General features: G+C 38.9%; 1 protein-coding gene across 3 annotated transcripts in view; it reads left to right on the top strand.

Moving 5' to 3' along the window:
- The window catches only part of LOC147650687 (uncharacterized), a 183,680-nt gene that overhangs the window by 115,125 nt on the left and 48,767 nt on the right, over positions 1-19,788 (top strand). Inside the window, exons 3-4 of one of the 3 annotated variants that reach the window (XM_086849553.1) lie at positions 13,369-13,421; positions 15,341-15,413. The exons of 1 other annotated variant lie outside the window; for it this stretch is intronic. In XM_086849553.1, coding sequence (XP_086705679.1) covers positions 13,369-13,421; positions 15,341-15,413 — 126 coding nt within the window. The remainder of the gene's footprint in view (positions 1-13,368; positions 13,422-15,340; positions 15,414-19,788) is intronic. One more of the 3 variants, XR_015275934.1, reaches the window with a different exon arrangement.

Raw genomic sequence — 19,788 nt, 5'->3', positions numbered from 1 at the left:
TTGCTGATAGACTGGTTCTGAGCAGAGAACTTTGACTTGGTTGTGCATCATAGCTGTTGTTTCCATTGTTAGTAATTCTGGGTGTAAAATAGAACTTAAAAACCAGCACCACTGCTGAGCCACCCTTTGCTTAGCAGGGTTGGAAATACGACCTCCACTCTCTGAAGTGGTGCCCTGATTGAGGGTAGGGCTTGAGGCAAAGGAAAAGTAAATCACTTGTGCTGTCTCTGGTTGCATTCTCTGGACAGCAGTGAGTCATGAAAGGTTCAGCTGAGGTCAACATCCTCTGAGAGGTGTGGAGAAACACTGTTTCCCTCCAGTAACTAACTCTGGGGAAGATACATATTTCATTAAAATGTTAAAGAAGATTTTTATTCCAAAAGAGAGCAGACTCCAGCATGAAAGAGGCTGTGCAACTGCTGACTTGTATGAACTCCCTGGCACCTTGGGAAGGGAAGGAGCAGACCTTTGCAGTCTTTTGAAGCCTTTGAAGGATATTGTTCAGCAGTTTGGCAAGGTTAGTGGTGTGTGCTGAACATGCAATGCCACAGCTTAATGTGAGTGGGACTTCTTTTTTTTTGTTTTTTTCCCCTGGTATCCTGGAGCTTGGTCAGACCAGGAAGAGTTTTGAAGAAATCAACACCCACAGCTGGTGGTGTTTCTTGGCTGACACATCCACTCTAAAGTTAAACCAAAAGAGGAAACACTTATTGCACCGCTTGAAGATTTAGAAGAAAGACAAGTTTGTTTAAGATGAAAAATAGAAACACACACACAAAAAAAAAGAGAAACAAGAAGACTCTTTGTGCTTTTTGGGGCCTGTATTGTAGTCTTCAGTAAAAACTGAGTAATATTGTGGCATCAACCCTAGAATCATATCATCGTTTAGGTTGGAGAAGCCTTTTAAGATCAGGTCCAAATGTTAACTCAGTCCCCTTGTGTGGTTCCTACTGGCCCCAAAGACCTCTGTGTGTGTCTAAATGGTGTAGAGGGTCACTGAACATTTCCCCTTGGATTGTGGGAGCTCCTTACAGATCCCCATCCCTGCCTTCCAATTCAGGAGGCTGGGTACCTGCAGAACAACTGGTCATACTCTGAAAGACTGAGGCAAAGAAGGCATTAAATACCTCAGCCTTTTCCTCACCTTCTGTTAGTTTCCTCCCACATTCAATAAAGGTTGGAATTTCTCCTTACCCTTCCTTTTATTGATAATGTATTTATAGAAATATTTTTTATTGTAATTTATGGTATTATCCATAGTAAATTCTACTTGGGCTTTGGCCAGTCTAATTTTTCCCTTGCATAACTTTACTACATCATTTTAGTCTTCCTAAGTTGCCTTCTTGTTCTTCCAAAGATCATAGATTCCTTTTTATCTGGAGTTCCATGCAAAGCTCTGTTTAGCCACCTGGTAAGGTCTTTCCTGCTGTCTCCTCATTCAGGAGATGGGGATGTCCTGCTGCTGCACCTTTCAAGACTTCCTTCTTGAAGAACATCCAGGCTTTCTGGAACCCTTTGCCCTTTGGGTCTGCCTCCCAGGAAGCTCTGTCCAGCAGGCTCCTAAACAGGGCCAACACCTGATTACCCTGTCTTTCTGGACCTTGATAGATTTGTTTTCCTATATTCTGAGTCATTGTCATGGTGTCTTTAAGCACCAGGCATGCTGATGGTGTGTGGTGAAGAGGAATAATTGTTGTTGTAGCCAGAAAGCTGGTTTGCTTCCAGCATGGAAGAGATAGTAGGATTAAGAAGAGGTTTTAGACCCTAGAAAGTCAAAAGAACACTTTCTGGAAAGTGTCTTGTATGCTTTATTGTGTTTCTAGGCCAAATAAAGGATTTAGGTCATTTCAGGGCATCTGCAGGACAAATATTCCTCAGTTTGGTTTGCTATAAGACAGAGTAACTGTGAACCTTTTGAGATGCCAGCTGGGAAACAGGAATTTTGAACTCCATCAAGCCACAGTAACAACACTTCTAAAACATAACCCTGGAAGCCCTATGACTGGAAATATAGCATTTCTCCAATATGTAACCAAACCACATTTTTTCTCCATTTTTCTCTGGTGTATTTCATTTCAGTCTTTATATTGTTACTCAATTCATAAACAATATTATATTTATATATAATATATTATATTTATATAATATATAATTATATATTAGTGTTAATTGTATATTAATTATATATTATATATAATATATAATTATATTATATATATTTATATATAATATATTTATCTATTTATAACATACTTTTAAGTGAACTTATGCTTATCAAGAAGCAAGATAGCAATATTGCCATGGTTTTCCAGTGCATAGGAAGGAAATCCAAGGCAAAGGTAATAAATTAACCCACTTTCTTGTGCTCACCTTCTCTCAGAGACTGGCCAACAATCAACAGATTCATGGCAATCAGAGACATTAAAAGTAATTGTGTGAACCAGATAACAGAAAGTCCTGGATTTTTTTCCATCTTCAGAGCAATCACTTTCAGTGCCAAAATGCAGCCAGATGCAGTTACAAACCAGATGCTTTTAAAAGACAGCTGAATTCTGCCCTTCTGAGAGAGCCACCTCCTTATTTATTGTGTTTTCCCAACAATTCTGGGACATTTCACTTATTAAAACAGTGTCATCAGCAGGCAAGTCTGAGTTATCAAACAACAGTGAATTAGATCCAATTAAATCAGTGTTCCAGTATACTGTTCAGCTATTCAGTGCATATTGGGAAATATTTAACTTGCACAGTGAGTAAACTCCTTGATCATTTGATCTTTGAGCACTTCATAGGTACAGCTGAAGGTGAAAAGCTGTTTCTGTTTTGGTTGCATTTCTATTGTTCTGAATTTGTTTGTGCTGGAGGGGGGAAAGGTTCCTGAGTAAAGAGTGAGGTGAGAGGTTCTGTGCAGGGTTCTGTGGCTTTGCACCACCTGAAGATTTTTGTTGCTGGTGGTTCTTGGTTGCTATATCACACCTTCCAATTTGCTGTGGGCTTTATAAATCTGGGTCTTGGATTTGGTCCTTTTGTATCTATAGAGGTTTATTTTTTCTTATTAAAAATACAATGTTATTGTTGGGCCAAGCAACTTAAACATAACCAGCCACAAGAATTTCTTGCATATGTAATGCTTTACAAAGAGTATACACATGAAGAAATGAGTGTTACTTTTTCTTAAAGACTGGCAGAATTGCTTTTAATAGTCTGTGTGTATTTCATTTTCTTTTTCTTTTGTTTTCAAATGCAAGAAAAATTTTAAACCTGGCAAGGAATGAACAGGAGAAATTGAAAAGCATTCACTGTTGCCTTAAGTTTGTCCACAGATGTAGTGATGCCAGTGTCACCTCATGAATTCCTTCTCTTTGATTTTGAAAAACACTTTTGTGGGTAGAATGTCTGTTGACCAAGGTGTTTAAATGTAACAAGGGGCATTAAAAACAACAATTTTTTTTGTTCAAAAGCAGCTTCCTGTTTTACCTCCCAGTTTTCTCCTCCTCCTCTTCTGTGAGGAGCACAAGGAGAGTAAGTGACCTGAGTTTGGCTGCAATGTGGCCAGTGCCATGTGCAGCTGTGGCGTGGGCTCTGTGTGTTCCTCTGTGTCTCAGAGGGAGAAGGTGATGTGCTGAAGTGATATTGATATTTAACATATTCATTTGGTTTCCTGCAGGCAATGCTAGGCTTACAGAGTACACACACAGCATTCACTGCTTCATTTATCCTTCCTCTGCATTGTGTTCTCTCAAATCTGTGTTTCAAAGTGTGGTAAGAAAAAAACTTGGGTTATGAATACAAATATAATTTCTAAGAGTGTGAACTGGAGGCTGAAAATAGTTCACATCTGGGAGATTAGACCTGGATTTTTTTGTCTTTTCTGTACTGTTGCTTACTGTGTGGTCATTCTAGTTTGCAGATGCATTTGGGTGGTCAGGGGCCCAAAGCTACAATATTGCAAACACACATGAGACTTACTTTATTTTTACAATTTACTTATTTGGATCATGTAAGGAAATTTAAATGTCTGCTCCAGTGCCTCCTGCATTAAGCTAGGATTTGCTCAATTCCAAACTCTTTAGTGCATAATTTTTAAATAAAACCAGAATTTTTTCCAGAAGTGTTACTAGTGATCTGTTATGGAGTAGCTCAATATAAGGAGGATTTGTCTGGATTTCATATCAACTAAACAAAAAAAATTAGTTATTTAAAAATCTTGTTAGGATTTTTATTTGTTTTATGTCTTTTGTTTGAAACAAAAGTTGAAAAGACCACTTTCAAATGCAAATGCTAATTTGAGCAGAAAACAGGTTGCTTGAGGTTATTTTTTAAAATGTAGATTTTAATTCATCTATCTAAAGAGTTTAATTGTTTTAAGAAAAAAAAATTAATCTAACAACCCCAGGAGTAGATAAGAGGAATGTTTATAAACTGCTCTTGGAGATAAAATTGTTTTTTATAAAAAAAGACAATTAAAGAGCTTTCCAGCTGAGGCTTTGTATTCTTGTAACTAATAACTGCAGCTTGTGTTCTCCTCTTTGGAGAAGTCAAACTGAAACCTTTGCTGTTCTGTGTCAGTAGTTTGGATGAGCTGACTCAGAAAGGTCGGGCTCTGCTCTGGGTGCTCAGTGCTGGTAGCTGCTTAATGCTCTTATAAAACTGAGGGTCTTGGTGACACTGGTTTTTGCAATTACCACTGGGCCTGGGCTAGCTTTGGTGAGATTACTCTTGCTGCCATGGGTGGGAAATCTCAGAAGAAAACAAATTTTAGAAGAAAACCCTAGTTTTCCTGGGATTAATGTGATAAAAGACTGTGTAGGAAGTAATAGAAGAGATGAAGAGTAGATCTAATTGTTCTCCCACACCATGTCAAGATTTTTAAGAAACCTTTATCCATCTTGAGGAATAACTAACAAGCAAGTAATTACATTTATTCAAGTTTGCTAGACTACTTTCCCAGAGGCAAAGTACCATTTCCTAAATTTTTTCATTCATAAATGCTTAAATGAATAAAGTAATTTTACACAGATGCTGAAGGAGTCCATTGTCTTTCTTACAGTACAACTTGTCAATGAGAAAGGAAAGGGTAAAAGTTTCAAGCTGTCAAGAAGAACTGCATTCAATCTCCTTCTGGGTCTGCTCCTATTCAACCAGGTAGTTTTTCCTGGCTGAAATTTTTCTCTGATCTCAAGGCAGAGATGTTGTGGCTGTGAGCATCTGAGAGAAGCAAAGCCCTTTGGAGAAGGTTAAGGGTGATTTGGAGAAGGTGAAGGGTGATTTTGTATGATTTGGTGTAGCTGGAAGAAGCAAAGAGACTTTCTGAAACCTTTTGGTGGGACTGAGTGGAAGATGCATTTATTGGCAGTAGCAGCAGTGTGGTGACCCCTCCTTAACCTGTGAATTGTGGTCCCAGATGCCTGTCCCTCATGTAAAAGCCCTGTATGGGAGATCTGTGTGTGCTAGGAAGCCTGGCAGAGGTGATTAGGCATAGTACCAATGAGAATAAATATATAAATATTTATTTATAATAATATTATTTTATATAATATTATTTAGGAATTGTCATATAGTCACTGAAATACAGGAATCAATCTTTAAAAATGGAAAAGAAGAAAAAGTAGTATCTCTAATAAAACTCAATCCAGGTTATGAAAAACACTGAAGCTTGATACAGTCCCCAAGTCCTCTTCTTAATCAGTTTCTTGCTGTCTTGTGTCTTCCCTTGTGCAATTTCACATATCAGTTCTCCTGTTACCATGTGATCTTCCAAGGTCAGCCAGCCCTCCACACAAATTGGAAAAACCTGTCAAAAACCTTTACTCCCAAGGAGTGCAATTCCCCCCCTGACAGCCTGGTTTAGTGGTGTGGCTGCCAGATGTGGGCAGATGTTCCTGGGCTCACAGGCACTGAGCACAGGCTGCTGCTGGACACAGGAGCTTTAGGAGCCTCCCTCCTGCCTGGGGAAGGGCTGCTGGCATGGCAGAGGTGCCCACCCACAGCACAGTCCTGAGAGGCAGGAGAGGCACAGGGCAATATAATCAGCCTGGGGTGAATATCACTTGTGCTTCTGGTAGATCTCCTTAGGGCTGCTAGGGTCTAATAGCAGGAAAATGAGAAATGCCCTGGCAAGGATGAGGTGACTGAGAGCAAGACTGTGACCTGTGCAGTTCTAAATGTGCATTTTCTGTCCTATTATGAAAAACTTATCAACACCTGTGAGATACTGCTTCTTAATACCTGCTTAACTGCCAGCAAAATATAATTATTTGATTTCTGGGATATATACTGAGCTTTAATCCTTGAAAGTCATAATCAATAATTTTGTCAAGAGAAGAACCTTCTGACTTGTTTATTGTGAGATGCAAAGGCAGGATATTTTTTAGAAGCATTTCCTGAGGGAAAAGCAGCTAGGGTGAAATCTCTTGTGCTTTAGAAATAATCCCTTAGGAGCAGTGTATGCTTAGGTAGACATGGCTGTAGCAAAGATGAAAGATTCACAATACAATTGAGCTTTATAATTAAGATTTCAGTTCATTGGAGTGCAAGTCACTCTTCTAGGACAAATAATTTTTTTCATTACCTCTGTGTACAGTTGTAATTTGAATCATGTACCATCTCTTGTTTGCTCAAGACATTTTTCTCTGCTGAGCAGAAATCTTATCTAAAGTGAGAAGATACTTTTATTGTGGAGGGTTCTTTTGATTGGATTTTTTTAAACTTTAGCCATGCTTTCATGGAGATTTAAGAGAGTTTAAGAAACAATTGATGACTTTTAAAGCAACAACATTCCAGGACTGTGCATTTAGTTTAAATTTATTTACAGTAAACTTCAGATCCAGGGTTTTCTTTGTCTCAGAGAATTTCTGTTGTTGCAGCTTTCTTGTCAATGATTAGCTACAGGCCAGTGTTGTAGATGAATTTCAGCACAATATTAAAATGCATTTTCAGTTCCAGTAAAAGGCTGCAGAAACAATGATACCTGCACAGCTGAATTCCACTGTCAGAGCCCAGCAGCCAAAATGCAGCCCAGGGCCTGAGTCTCCAAGAACAAACTGACAGGTACAGATTATTTTGAAATGTCAAGTTAGTTAAAGCATATATTGTGTCATTTAGGTGCTTTAGTAAATGAGGACATCTGCTATGCTTTTTAGTGAAGTTGTCTTTAACTGAATTTCTCAGTGGTCTTTGAGATAGCTTCTTGCTCATGAGGCCTTGAAAATCTTGCCAGAAAAAGTAGCTGAGACTGGTATCATTCAATGATTCAAGAGCAGATGATAAATATGTTATGAAGGATTTCTGCCAGGGAAGCACAATAAAATAATGTCAGGTATTGTGCTGGACTGTGCTAATTTTGCTCTTGTAACTCTGTGTGTTATGACAAAAGGCAAAATTCAAAGTAGGAGCTGTGTGTGGGGTTTTATAAATGTTTTTCTTCTGATCTGCATCCATTGATTAATCCTTACCAAAGGCACTGCTTGCTTTACCTCTGTGGTGGAACCATGTTACTGCAGAAGTGACAAAAAATTTGCAGAACAGTCCACAACAGAAAGACCTAAATGAAGTTTCCAGAATAAATGTAAGTAATCCTCATTGGTGAGTTGGTGATGAATATAACAATAAAGGGATGATGAAATTTGTTGTTCAGTATGCTATTATTCAGATGAAATCCCAAATATTATATCTCTCTTTGGTGGTGCTTTGTCTCTGATTCATAAACCAACGTGCCTCCTGCCGAGAGGCTGCTTCTCTGTTACATGAAATAATCTTCATTCTGGTAACTACTAAATGCTGTATAAATTGCAGGATTGCATCTCAATTTTCAACTTACTTCAGTAGTGTTTAGTTTTCTGGGTTTTGTGATTTCACATCTGAGCTCTAGCTTAAGAGGTAAATTCTCGGGGGCTCACAGCATTGTGAATGCTTCAGTATGAGATGTATGATTCAGCAGCTAATAGTTACTTCTGTAACTTAATGCATTATTATGGTTTACTGTAAAAACAGCTATTCCCACTGGCTGCTGCCTCCCAGGCACCCATAGGACAGTGACTCACTGAATCCTTAAAGCAGTATTAAAAGAAATACATTCCTTACATTATTATGACTAATATTCAGGAGAATCAGGCTGAAATTTTAAACACTTTACCTATCTTTCTTAGAAAGTATACACATATTTAAAGTGAAATGTGATCTCAGTAGTGGTAGTACACACAGAGCTGTGCAATCTGCACAAAACTGTGTCACCCCCTTGGAGGTGACACAGCTCAGTGGTCTGGTGAGGTAGGTACAGAGCTCTGAATGGAGGGTCTTTTAGGCTGAATTGTGGAATCCAGGGGTGCAGTGAGCATAGGCTTTCAATTTTCTGCAATTCATTTTTTTTTTCTTTCTAGTAACTTACTAGGAAAAGTCTGTTTCAAATAAAGAGTGTCTGTAAGAGCACAGGATTTCATGTTTTTAGTAAAGCCTGGGTGTGAGTCACCCATAGCAATTCCCTCAGCCTTTAGTGCTGAAGACTTAGGGGAAAAGCAAATGCTAAAGATAAATGCTTCTGAAAATGCCTTGAGGAACAGCTGAATCTTTGTATCTTCTGCCAGATAAAACATATGCATTGAGACAGTGATGATGTTGGTAAAATAAGATGGTCACAGGCTAATTTTGAAACCTGCTTTATGTCCTACTGACATACTTCATCCTCACCAGGGTGCCATTCCCTCTCTCAGCAAACACAGTGAGGTTCAACCCTGCAGGAGCTGATGGGCTCTCCTGTCAGCTGTGGGCACTTCAGGTATGGGATGTGTGGGAGACAGGTTTTCCTGAGTTTGCAAATATTTATTTCAGCAGAGAGATTTCTGTCCTTTAACACACAGCCAAACTTTTTTGGTTTATATGGTTTTCCTCCCAGACCATGGCTCTTCCCAGTGTCTGTTCAAGTGGGACTTTTGCTCCCAGGCTCTTTGACTTGTGCACAGGTAAGGAGTTCACTGCAGTAAAGAGAGGAGGCTCTGTGCAAGAGCAGCAGCTCAGGTCCCCTCTCCTGGGGCTGCAGTGGTCTGTAGTCACCACACAGGTCTTTGGCCAGGAGCACTTTCCTGTGGTAAACACAGGACACTGAAAGGTGGTTATTTGGAAGATATCCTGAGAGCTGTAAACCCTGAAAGTCACTTGGAGAGGCGAATTTCATTTTCAGTTCATCATTTAAAGGCCTAAGGACTTTTTTTTTTTTTTCTTTCTTTCTTTTTTTTATAATCCCCCCTTCCAATTTAAACTTTCTGGTATTCATCTGTAGATGAATCAGCTCCAACCTTATCTCAGTCCAGGCAAAAATCTGTAACAGATGCATCACACAGTAGCAAACGATTTTAGCCAAGCTACCGAGTACACTTTGCTCTCTCCTTAGCACAGTCATGTCCTAAAACAGCACCATGACTTTAGCAGCTGAGAGAAAAGTTATTAAACCAAGCAGGAGCTGAACACTAAAGAAGAGATCTTGCAGGCAGATAGGTCCCCTCCAGAAATCCTGCTGGATAGATGTGACTGGTAAGCTGTATTAGAACCACAACACACTGGGCAAAGCTTCTAAAAACAAGCACCTTTTCTTACAGCTTACCCTTATTCCACTGAATAAGGGTACCTTTCATAATTTCAAAGAGTAAGGTCTGATTTTATTTGTTATTTTACCCTCCTCAGCAGATGATAGAACCTTTAGGAGCAGCTGTTTTGAATCAGGCTTTGCATTTCTAGGTGTGGTAAGGGATTTCATTCCTCAATCCTGCACTGGTGGATTGCATTTGTATGGGCTTACAGCTGAGCTATTTCCAAGAATCAACCCTAACCAAACATTTCAAAATAAATTGAGCTGCCATTATGCTATGCTCCTCCAGAGAGCCTGCCATTTTCCTGGAAAGTTATAATGCTATTAATTTTTAAATAGCAAATATCATCCATAAGTAAAGCCCATGTTAGTTGCTAGAGTATTACAATTGGGTCCACTACATTTTAAATCTATGTGAAAGTACAAATGTGTAACCCCAAATGCAATAAATTAAAGTTTTAATTTAATTTTGGAAGGTTTTAAACAGACACTAGTATTTTCTGTTTGCTAGTTTTACCCTTAAATTGCTTAAAATGATTTCATAAAGTTTCATTCTCGTGATTTGCTTTAAAGGGTTTAAAATATGAGTCAGTCTCTTTTCAAAATAGTCATATTCCTATGAAGTGATCCCAGTTTGATATCAAAGGAAAAAGGGCTTTAAATCAGTCCTTTTGTTTCAGCTTGAAATGTGACTTGTACTTGTCCTAGAGAGCCAGGGAAAAAAACACCAATTAAATCTGCTACTCTGGAGGGCTCAGGATTTTATTTCTAGTATTTTCTAATGACTTTACAAAAAAAAAATATATATAAAAAAGCAAGGAACTGCAGCCAGAAGGACAGAATTTGCTATGCTTTATTAAAAGTGCTTCGTGAGTGATAGAGGCAAAATTTCCAGAGGTCTCTAGCTGTAAGAAAAGGTGTTTGTGTAAATACATCAGGCCTTATGGACCCAATGCAAGAAAAAGAAGAGTAAATAAGAATAAATTTGAGAGGTTTCAGGGCAGAGCATCTTCTACATCAAGCCTACAGACAATTGATAGTAGCTAGGGTGTTTTCCCCAAAATAACAGAGAAGATAAATTTAATTTTGTACCAAATGATTCATGGCTTGCATGAATTCCCTGAATGGACAAAGGAAGCTAAAAGGTTTTTTAAATAGATCTATGGCAGCAGTTTTGGATGTTACAGAACCCAAGCAAGACCTGGGGGACCAGGCAGGGCAGTACAAATGGGCTGCTGGTGTCCACTGAGGCTGCTGCCAGCTCTGCTGGGCAGGCAGCTGGTGTCACCTCCGTGTCCCCACGTGTCCCCATCTTCCACTGGGGGAGAACACAAGGGAGGGGTGGCAGCAGCTGCTGCCCAAGGTGTGGCACAAACGACTTGTGCTCCTTCCATCCCTGTTTCTGTTTCTGCCCTTAAACGATGGCCCTCAAAAGCCGTGCAAGCAGGTAAGTTCTGGTTGTCCCGTGCCCCCCAGGGCTGTGTTTTGTTCACCAGCTCCCCAGAGCTGAGCTCTGCCCTACTCAAACCTTGCCTTTAGGACCAGCACCTTCAAGGACATTTTGCTTGTGGGGAAGCTGTGCTGGAGCCCTCGATGCTGAGTGTGTGCTGGGGAACGCTGTGAAGTAGCAGCAATGTGTTCCTCTAGCTGCACTGAGTTCCAATGAGCATTGCACCTTGCAGGACAGAAAAGAATATATCCCTTCAACTTTTCTGTGCTTTGATCCTCTCCCAGTGTCGCTGCCCTCAACAAAATATGAACTAGCTTTAGATCTTATACAATCTTTTAATGTCGTGACATTCATCAATAATGATACGAAGACATGAACAGGTGTACACAGCTTCATTTTATAAGATGAAAGAGGGGAACAAATAATAAACATGAATTTGCAATTTTACTGAATTAAGCTTTCTTGTGGTGGACTTACTTTCCTTCTTGTGCAGTCAGATGGTTACTTGGCCAGTTTCTGTTCTTACTAATGCTGATACGAAAACTTACACCATCAAGGAAAAAAATTCCCCTGTAGCATGTAATTTTGTGCTTAATTATTAAATGCCAATATTTTTATCAGTGATGCAAGTACTGTTTCTGTAGGAATAAGCAGCATGGTGTTATCTGCTACTTGTTCTTGATAAAGGACTTTTTTAGGCAAGTTTCAGGTATCAGCTAAAGTAGATTCAAGGTTGGGAAAACAAACAAATGTCTTAAATTTTCATTTAGAGTAGATCTCTTTTATCCACAATATGATGAAAATTTCAAGCAAGTTTCCAATTTGTGGTTCTGTCCTAAATTATTTCAGTCCCATCTCCTGAAATCCTGATTTAACACAGACCTCACCAAAGAGATCAAGAAAAAGTGTACACAAATAGTTTTCCATAGTGAACATGCTCTGCAAGGTATATTTTTTTGTTTTAATTTTAATTAACTGCATCTCAGTTGCAAATATTTGCAATGAAAATCTAATAAAGCTTGCTTGGGTTTGGTTTTCATTAACATTGCAAAACTAGGAACAAATGAATAAACATGCATAAAAGGATCATGAACTGTATTGAATGTACAAGGGATTATGTCCAAGGCTTTGAGCTCCCTTAGATTTCTGAGCTGGCTTGGTTATGGTTTTGCAAATGTTAGAACCTGGGACACATTTAAAGACACCATCCTAGGAAGTCAAATGGTTATAATAATAGTAGAGAAATTTTTTTAATATTAAGAGTCTCTGCAGATTAATCTTAAAATTTTTATCACAAATTAGATCTAAACACAGAGAGAATTGGGATGAAAGCAAGTGAGGGAAAAGCTGGGGGACTTTCAGCCTTGCTGGCCTTTGTGACTCAGACAGCCACCTCAAGTCTTGTTGAAAAGTGGTGGTGGAAGGATTATAAAGATGTAAGAATCATGGTGTCCAGAGTAAAGCCCAGGCTTTGCTTAAGTTGACTTAATTTAAAAAAAAAATTAGTAGGGGCATGTTCCTGTGGATACCTTTTCCCCTTGTGGCTTCATCACTGTGCTACTTGGGGAAACCTTATGTTTTTCTCTACTTTTGTTGCTATAAACTGTGGAAATACAGAGGCTACCTGAAATCCAAGGCAGCAGCAAGTTTCTGTATAGCAGCCCTGCTTAACTTTGCATCAGGAAGTCCAATAAGAACTTTTACTCTGGCTCTGAGGTTCTGTCTTTCATACTGTATAAAACTTCTTGGCTGTTACTGCAAACCCACTGTCCTGGATTTCGTCTTGCTGTTTTTCACAGCTGTGTTTTAACATGTTCAAGATGAGAATTTCATTATGGAATCTTCAAGTTTGTAGATTCTTAACACAAATAGTGATAGAAAATCAAAGATACCCCTAGCAACAGAAATAGTACAGCTACCATGAAATGGGAGGGTTGAAAGGAATAGAGTTGAAATTGTAAAAGCAGTTTGAATACACACATGATTGCTTTTCAAGTGACTTGATGTGGTAGTGCCTGTTTTCCCTTTACAAACATTTATGCTTTTGAATTGGCATTAATGTTAATGGAAAGCAAATTCTGAAATCACATGTGTGATTACTTACCAGAGCTGAATTTCAAATACCATACATTCTACTAGTAGGAAAAAGGCATTGCCAAATGTCAAAAAAATTCAGGTGCTGATGGAATTATATTCCATGTCACAGGTCCAAAGATTTTGCTAATTTCAGCCTCCTTCTCAACACATTCTTGTGTCTGTCCAAACAAATATACAGATTAATACACTACAAGGAGTTCTCTGTTTCATTTTGACCTCTGCAACCCCATTTGTTTATTTGCAGGGCTTCCTCTACAATAGAAACCAAGGAGCTGTTCCCTTCTCCATGGCAGTCAGGTAAAGGTCAGCTAAAGCTGTGTTCATTTATAAGGATCCATGATTTTACTTCACTCTGTGTGAACCTTGAACTTAAATTGTAGAGTCACTGAGCTCTTTGCAGAATTAGCTCTGAAGCCATTATGCTCAATTAAAGTTTTTCCTTGACTTTTTGGGCATTGAGTCAATATTTTGAGCTCCTTCTGTTTCCTTCCAGTCCATTTTCTTTACATAATTATTAAGTGGCTTCATAGCTGCGTTATCATATTTGAGAAAGGCACTAAATAAATGAAAATAATAACCTTGCATTTTCCCAGATATATTAATTTCAGAGGTATAATGAGGCATAATGAAATTGTAGTTAATGCCTCTCTTTAAATATGATAATTAATATATTGTGATTGCTTTTAAGAGTGTGTGCAATACCTGCTACAAGGTCAGAATGCATTTCCTTAATCCCAGGTACTTGGTTGTTTCACTCTAATCCTCTGCAAAGTTTGAATGTAGTGTGCACCATGTTAAAATGATGAGACATCACATTTGGACTCACTCACAGGGGCCTTAGTGTTGGTTAAGGTGCAGTTACTGCAGCTCAATCATCATGAAGATTTCCCAGTGCTCAGCACTTACCCTTGATACCAAATTCTTCCACATGCATGAGTGTAGCTGTGGAAGGCCTGCCCAGCTGGGCACTTCTAGATCAGAACAGCAGTGGAAAAATACCAGCACTGGTCATCCACTTAATGTACTTTATTAAAGACTCTCTGCATCTTGATTTGTGCAGGCCTTAAGCCTCAAAGGAATCCTTGGCTTCCCATTCACTCACACATTTGCCCACACACAACCCTGGGCTTATTTTTTTTTTTTTTTTAATTTTTTTAATTAAAAAATCTAAAAATAATGTGATTTAGAAGTATCTTCATTTGGAGTAAGGCTAAATTAAAGGTATAGACCACATGTCTAAGATATGAAAATATATGAAAAATATACCTTACCTATACATTCTGTGGCCTGGGGAGCGGGCACCTATTCCTTCATTCCCTGAAGGTGGCTGAAACTGAAATATATTTCCACAACTCTTTCTATGTATAAGATGGACACTTGGAGCATCTCCAGAGTATTATCAGTTTTTGAACTTTTTTTACCTCCTTGGCATACACAAAAGGTATTGTGGAGCCTTGGTTGAATGGTTTTCAAACCTCCAATGGTTTGAAAGCTGTTAGGATGCACTCCCTAGCTGGGAGAATGTCTCTTTGTAACCGCAGACTGCTGCAAAAGTAAATTTAATCCTGTTGCAGCTGGATCTTCAAAGGCAAACATCTTAAAGAGCCTTTGGTGCTTCACTGAGGTATTTGCAAAAAGATTTCTCAAACCACTTTAAGGATGAGCTAAGGAGAAGTCTAACCAGAGACCCAACTGTATTTATTTACATTTTAATGCTCCTAACGTGATTTGATGGCATGATGTTTAATAAGCAGCAGCAGTTTGTGTTTCCTGGGCTGGATTGCCCGAGCTGTGGATATTGGCCTATTACACTGTGTAATGAAATGAATTGAAGTGAAATGAAATGAAATGAAACGCGAGCTGAGGCATCAGTGCCGGGATCTGTCACTCCTGCTGGGGCTGGGGGAGGAGGGCACTGACTCATGGTGCTGAGCAGCTTTCATATCAAGAATGTGTTGCAGACATTACTCAATGCTCATAAAAAAAAAAAATAAATAAAAAAAATAGTGTTTTAGAAAAAGATGTGGCTGATTTGCTTGCAAAACAGGCAGCAGTGCAAATCAGAGTGCTGGTGCTGTGTGAAGGACTCAGTGATTGAGATAAAGCAATTCTAGAAGGACAATGTAGATGTAAGGTAGCTAATTATTTGTCTGGGTTAGCTCTGACCTGTGATGGAATGTTTTCAAAATCATTCAGTTGTACCACTTCTTTCCTAGAGGCACAAAACATTATTTGGTGCAGCAACTTGAGAGACATTTCTCATGTCTCACCTCCTTCTCATGCTTTCAGGTAAGAGTTGTCAAATATTACCTGTAGGAACTGAAAGATGACAATTAACATTTGGAACTGGTAAAGTGCTCAGTACCCTCTTTATTGTTTATTGTGTCAGCAAGTTTGTGGACATTTGGCATCTTTTTCTGACTTGCACTTGGAGCCCTGTACAGTTGGATTGTGTTGAAATAATAGCCTTTTGAATTGAATGTGAAATAAAAAGTTCAGTCAGAAATGATGAGGCTAACACCATCGGGTTGTCTTATCTCTTGCTTGGATTTTGTTTGATTTATGAGGCCTGGTCATCTGCTAACCCAGCAAATCAACACTGAATCTGTTACATACCTGCTCTAGAAGTATGTTAATGGCATATATCTTTGATTCATGGAAAAACTGAAGCCTGGGGGAAACATGGTGTTTCCAAAGTGATATACCAAACTAATAAGCAGATAAGATACATGCTTTATTCACATATTTGGTTGTTAAAACTTTCAGTGCTGAAGCAGATGTGGAAAGTGTTGTTGTTTTCTATGCAAAGTAATATAAATTACATTTTTGTTACGAGATCAGCCAGAGTAGCCTTGTGATTTATGCACCACATCTATGAGCCAAGTTCTGGGAAGAGTGAGGTTAAAAGTAGGGCAGCAATAATGAAATATTGGAAGTAATATGGACATGGAAAATGTTATATAAAAATTCAATCAAAGATGATAAAAGAAATTTAGGAGATGGTCATATTTGATTTCATAACCAGGAAAAAAGGAACTTCTGAGAGAAAGGATCTCCTTTCTTTGTCATCATCCCCCTCATGCTTTTTCCATGTTGAAAGATGTCTTGTAGCATACAGTGCTGTAACTGTGATGCATTTCACTTTGTGTGGGTGTGGTTGGGGGGTACCAGCCATCCCCAGCCCCTGCACAAGCATCACTTGGGCTATTTTTTGCTGTGGATGACACAGCATTTACATGTTGAAGGAAGCCACGTTGAACCAGAGGATCCTGATGTACTGACAGAAACAGCTTAGCCCTCTTTTTAGCTTCTGTGAGCATATTTCCTTGTGTTGTACCCTGTTCTGTGGTACTTCTTTTGGACAAAACGAGAGAATGAGAGAAGCCATGGGCTGTGGATCTCCCATTTCCAAGTGTTCATGGAGCAGCAACTTGTTCTGGGTGTGCAGAGGATCCTGCCCCTCTCAGATGTGGGACAGAAGTCTGCTGTGATGATGGTCCCCAGGCAGATCTTCAAGCAAAGATAACTCCTGCTGATAGAGGGGGACAAGTTGAGCTGTCTTTGGGGTTTGTTTTTAACTGTTCACAAGCTTAGCTGGCTGATACAGAAGGAGGAAGAGAACACCTGAAGTAAACAAACATGGGCTTGGCTATAAACAAGAGATTAGGGCCTTTGGCAAATGAATAGAAGCTTTGCTTGTTGTAATTCCGTGAGGAATTGTTCACACTGGACAAGATGCCTTGACAGGAAACATATTTTTAAAATTATGAACCCAGGGCCATTCAGATCTAGACATATGGTAAGGCTGTATTAAACCAGGTCCTACTCTTCCCTGAGGATGTCTGAGACCCTGCCACATTCAGGGGGCTGCACACAACTGTACACCTCAGTTCTGATAGGCTGGAATGCAGAACTGAGTTCTGCTGGTACATTTTGGGATTAGTATAATTAGAAACTTATTTCAGGGGCTTCTTCCATCAATTCTTTTGTATTATAATACCAGTGGGTGTGCTTATTGACTGGAGTTAGTCACTGACTTCTCCCTTGCTTTTGCTCAGCAAGGCAAGGCAATGATGCAGCTGCTGCCTGCTGTCAGAGGGGCAATTGTCAGAAGTTGATTTGCTTATCTGCTTCCAGCTAAACAATTCTAGGATGGCTCAGGATTAATTTTCAATGACTTTTCCATCTCTGCATTCTTTCTTCCTTCTTATAACTATTTGCACAGTTCCTGTTCTGCGACAACCAGCTCCAGTAATATTCCTTATTTTATTTTAATTTAGTATAAATTCCTTTACAGATTTTTCTGATGCAGATCATTGCTTTTGTGATTCTGTAAGCACAAGACCAAATACAGTTATGCTGGTAGAAATATTTCTGAAGCTGAAGAGCCACTTTCCCATGTTTAAGTTAAATTGGAAAAAAAATACCACCCCATCACCTTGTGTACTCTATATGAATGCTAATAATAGAGCTCAGGTGTGTGATTGAAGAAGTTATTGTGGAGACTAGGAAACAGAGGAGCTCCAGCAGAGATTGTTGATTTTTTTTTTTTGTTTCAAAGATGTAAAGAAATCACAGATACAGTCAGTTGAGTGCTAGTAGCAAAACTGTATGAGAAACAAAATATGAGTTGAGAGAATGAGTACTTTTGTTTTGTAAAGTGATGGCCTAGAGTTGTGACCAAAGAATATTTCTTTTGTTGTTTCATCCCTCTTGTATTCAAAGAGTAGGAGGATTTCTGGGACTCCAGTCTCCCTGAGTATTGCACTGTTGTTCCAGTGCTCATTCAATAAAAATCTGATGCTTCCCAAAAGCGATGGATTACTGCACATGTGCTGTTGATTTCTGGATACAGAGCAGCCCTTGGCACAAGCATTCAATATATTGCATATGTGCCCTGTGAGGGTATGCATGTCTGTAGTCAGTCTAGGGTTTCTGCCAGGAAAAGGCTGCCTCATGTCTGGAAACCCCAGACAAATTCCTTAAAGTTCATCCAGATGAGATTAGAAATAGGGAAAAAAATAATATTGTAAATTCTTAGAAAAATAAGACCACAGGAAACCTGAAGATGTTACCTGTTGTGCCTCCTTGATGGAAAATGATGTCAGTCATGCTTATGACATTCTTAATTACAATTTTGTAACCTGTCCTAAAAGACCTCCAGGAAAAGTTTCTCTAGATAGTACTTCCCTGGGCAGCTCACTGTGAGTTTGACTATTCTTAGTTTAGAAAGCCTTTGTCCTAAGGTTTAACTCTAGCTGTATCTTTAGACCTGTTTTCATAGATCATGTTTTCTGGGCTTGATGATTCTAATGGCTTTCTCTTTTGCCTGGTCCCAATCTATCTGTCCTGTAGTCAATCACACAAAAGAAGGGATAGGGATGGACTTAATCCTCTGCTTTGTGTATCCATGCACCTTGAAGCCTGTTTATGGTTTGAGTATCACAATTGTCTTCTTGGGTTTTTTTACTACAGAATGCCATCATTGATTCATATTGATTTTGGGATCCCCTGTAAGCATTCTGAATATTAATCCTGTCTTCCAAAGTACTGGCAGACTTTCCATGCCATGTTACTTGCATTTAATAATTATTATTAATTCTTCCATCAACAAGTCATCAGTGATGGATTTTCAGGACAATGGCATCTAGAGTTATTTGTGCAGCCCTGTTTGATACTTCTCTCCACTTTGGCTACATGCAGGCCAATAATCTGCAGGCAAAACTTTGTTTGTCATATGGTAGTTTGACATACATCAAACTTCTATTGTTTGCTTGTGAGGACATCAGGGCAACATTCAGTGTTTTAAGTCAGAGCTTTTTATTTTGTTACAGAAAGAAGTTAGACTGGTTTGATATAATTTGCTTTGAATAAATCCATGTTGGCTGCTCATAATCTTCTTGTTTTATTCCAGGTGGTTACGAATGAGTTGTTTTTTCATGAATTTTTCCAGGAAGCTGCAGTTAAGCTGCCTAGCCTATAATTTTCTTGCTCCTCAATTTCTTCTTTTTGATAGAAGGCATTAACTCTCCTTTTTCTGCTTTTCAGTGGCCTTACCTGTCCCCAACAAGTTCTTGGAAATAGCTGCTTCAACTAGTTGCTTAGGTAAAAAGGGCTATGTGATATCCCTAGGATTACACCAGAAAAATATCTGACTCTATAATCAAATTATCTCCTTAACACAAAAAAAGCCCTGCTAAATCCTGACAATTGGCTCTGTGTGAGTTGAGGCATTTTGCAATTTCTCCTTTAGCAATCTCAAAGTGGTGTGATAGCATAAGAAATTGGAGGAAGAGCACAGCCTGCCTGATGAATAAGCTGCCTCCTCCCTTTGTCTCCTGCAGACCCTCTCTTTGCCTTTAATAGCTTGCCTTATATTTCAGTAGTTTCCATGGCAGCTAATAATTTATTATTGAGCTAAGTAATAATTGCTTTATAATTATAAATCCAAGCAGCATGCTGGCACATCTATCTGAAAACTTAGGCACTAATTCCTTTCATATTGATCTTCCTCCCTACTTGATCTTTTTGAATTCATGAATTGTTTTATCTCACCTCTTAACAGTGAGTAAAACTAATCTCAAGCTTTGTGTTGTAACCCCTTTTTGAATTCTGCTGTTGCAAAGCCTCCCTGACCAGCACAGCACTAGATATAATCCCCTTT

Source organism: Cyanistes caeruleus, chromosome 13, assembly GCF_971803275.1.
Source record: "Cyanistes caeruleus chromosome 13, bCyaCae1.hap1.1, whole genome shotgun sequence".
Lineage (NCBI taxonomy): Eukaryota > Metazoa > Chordata > Aves > Passeriformes > Paridae > Cyanistes > Cyanistes caeruleus.
The sequence above is the reverse complement of the archived record's forward strand: the minus strand, read 5'-3'. Positions and strand labels throughout refer to the sequence as shown.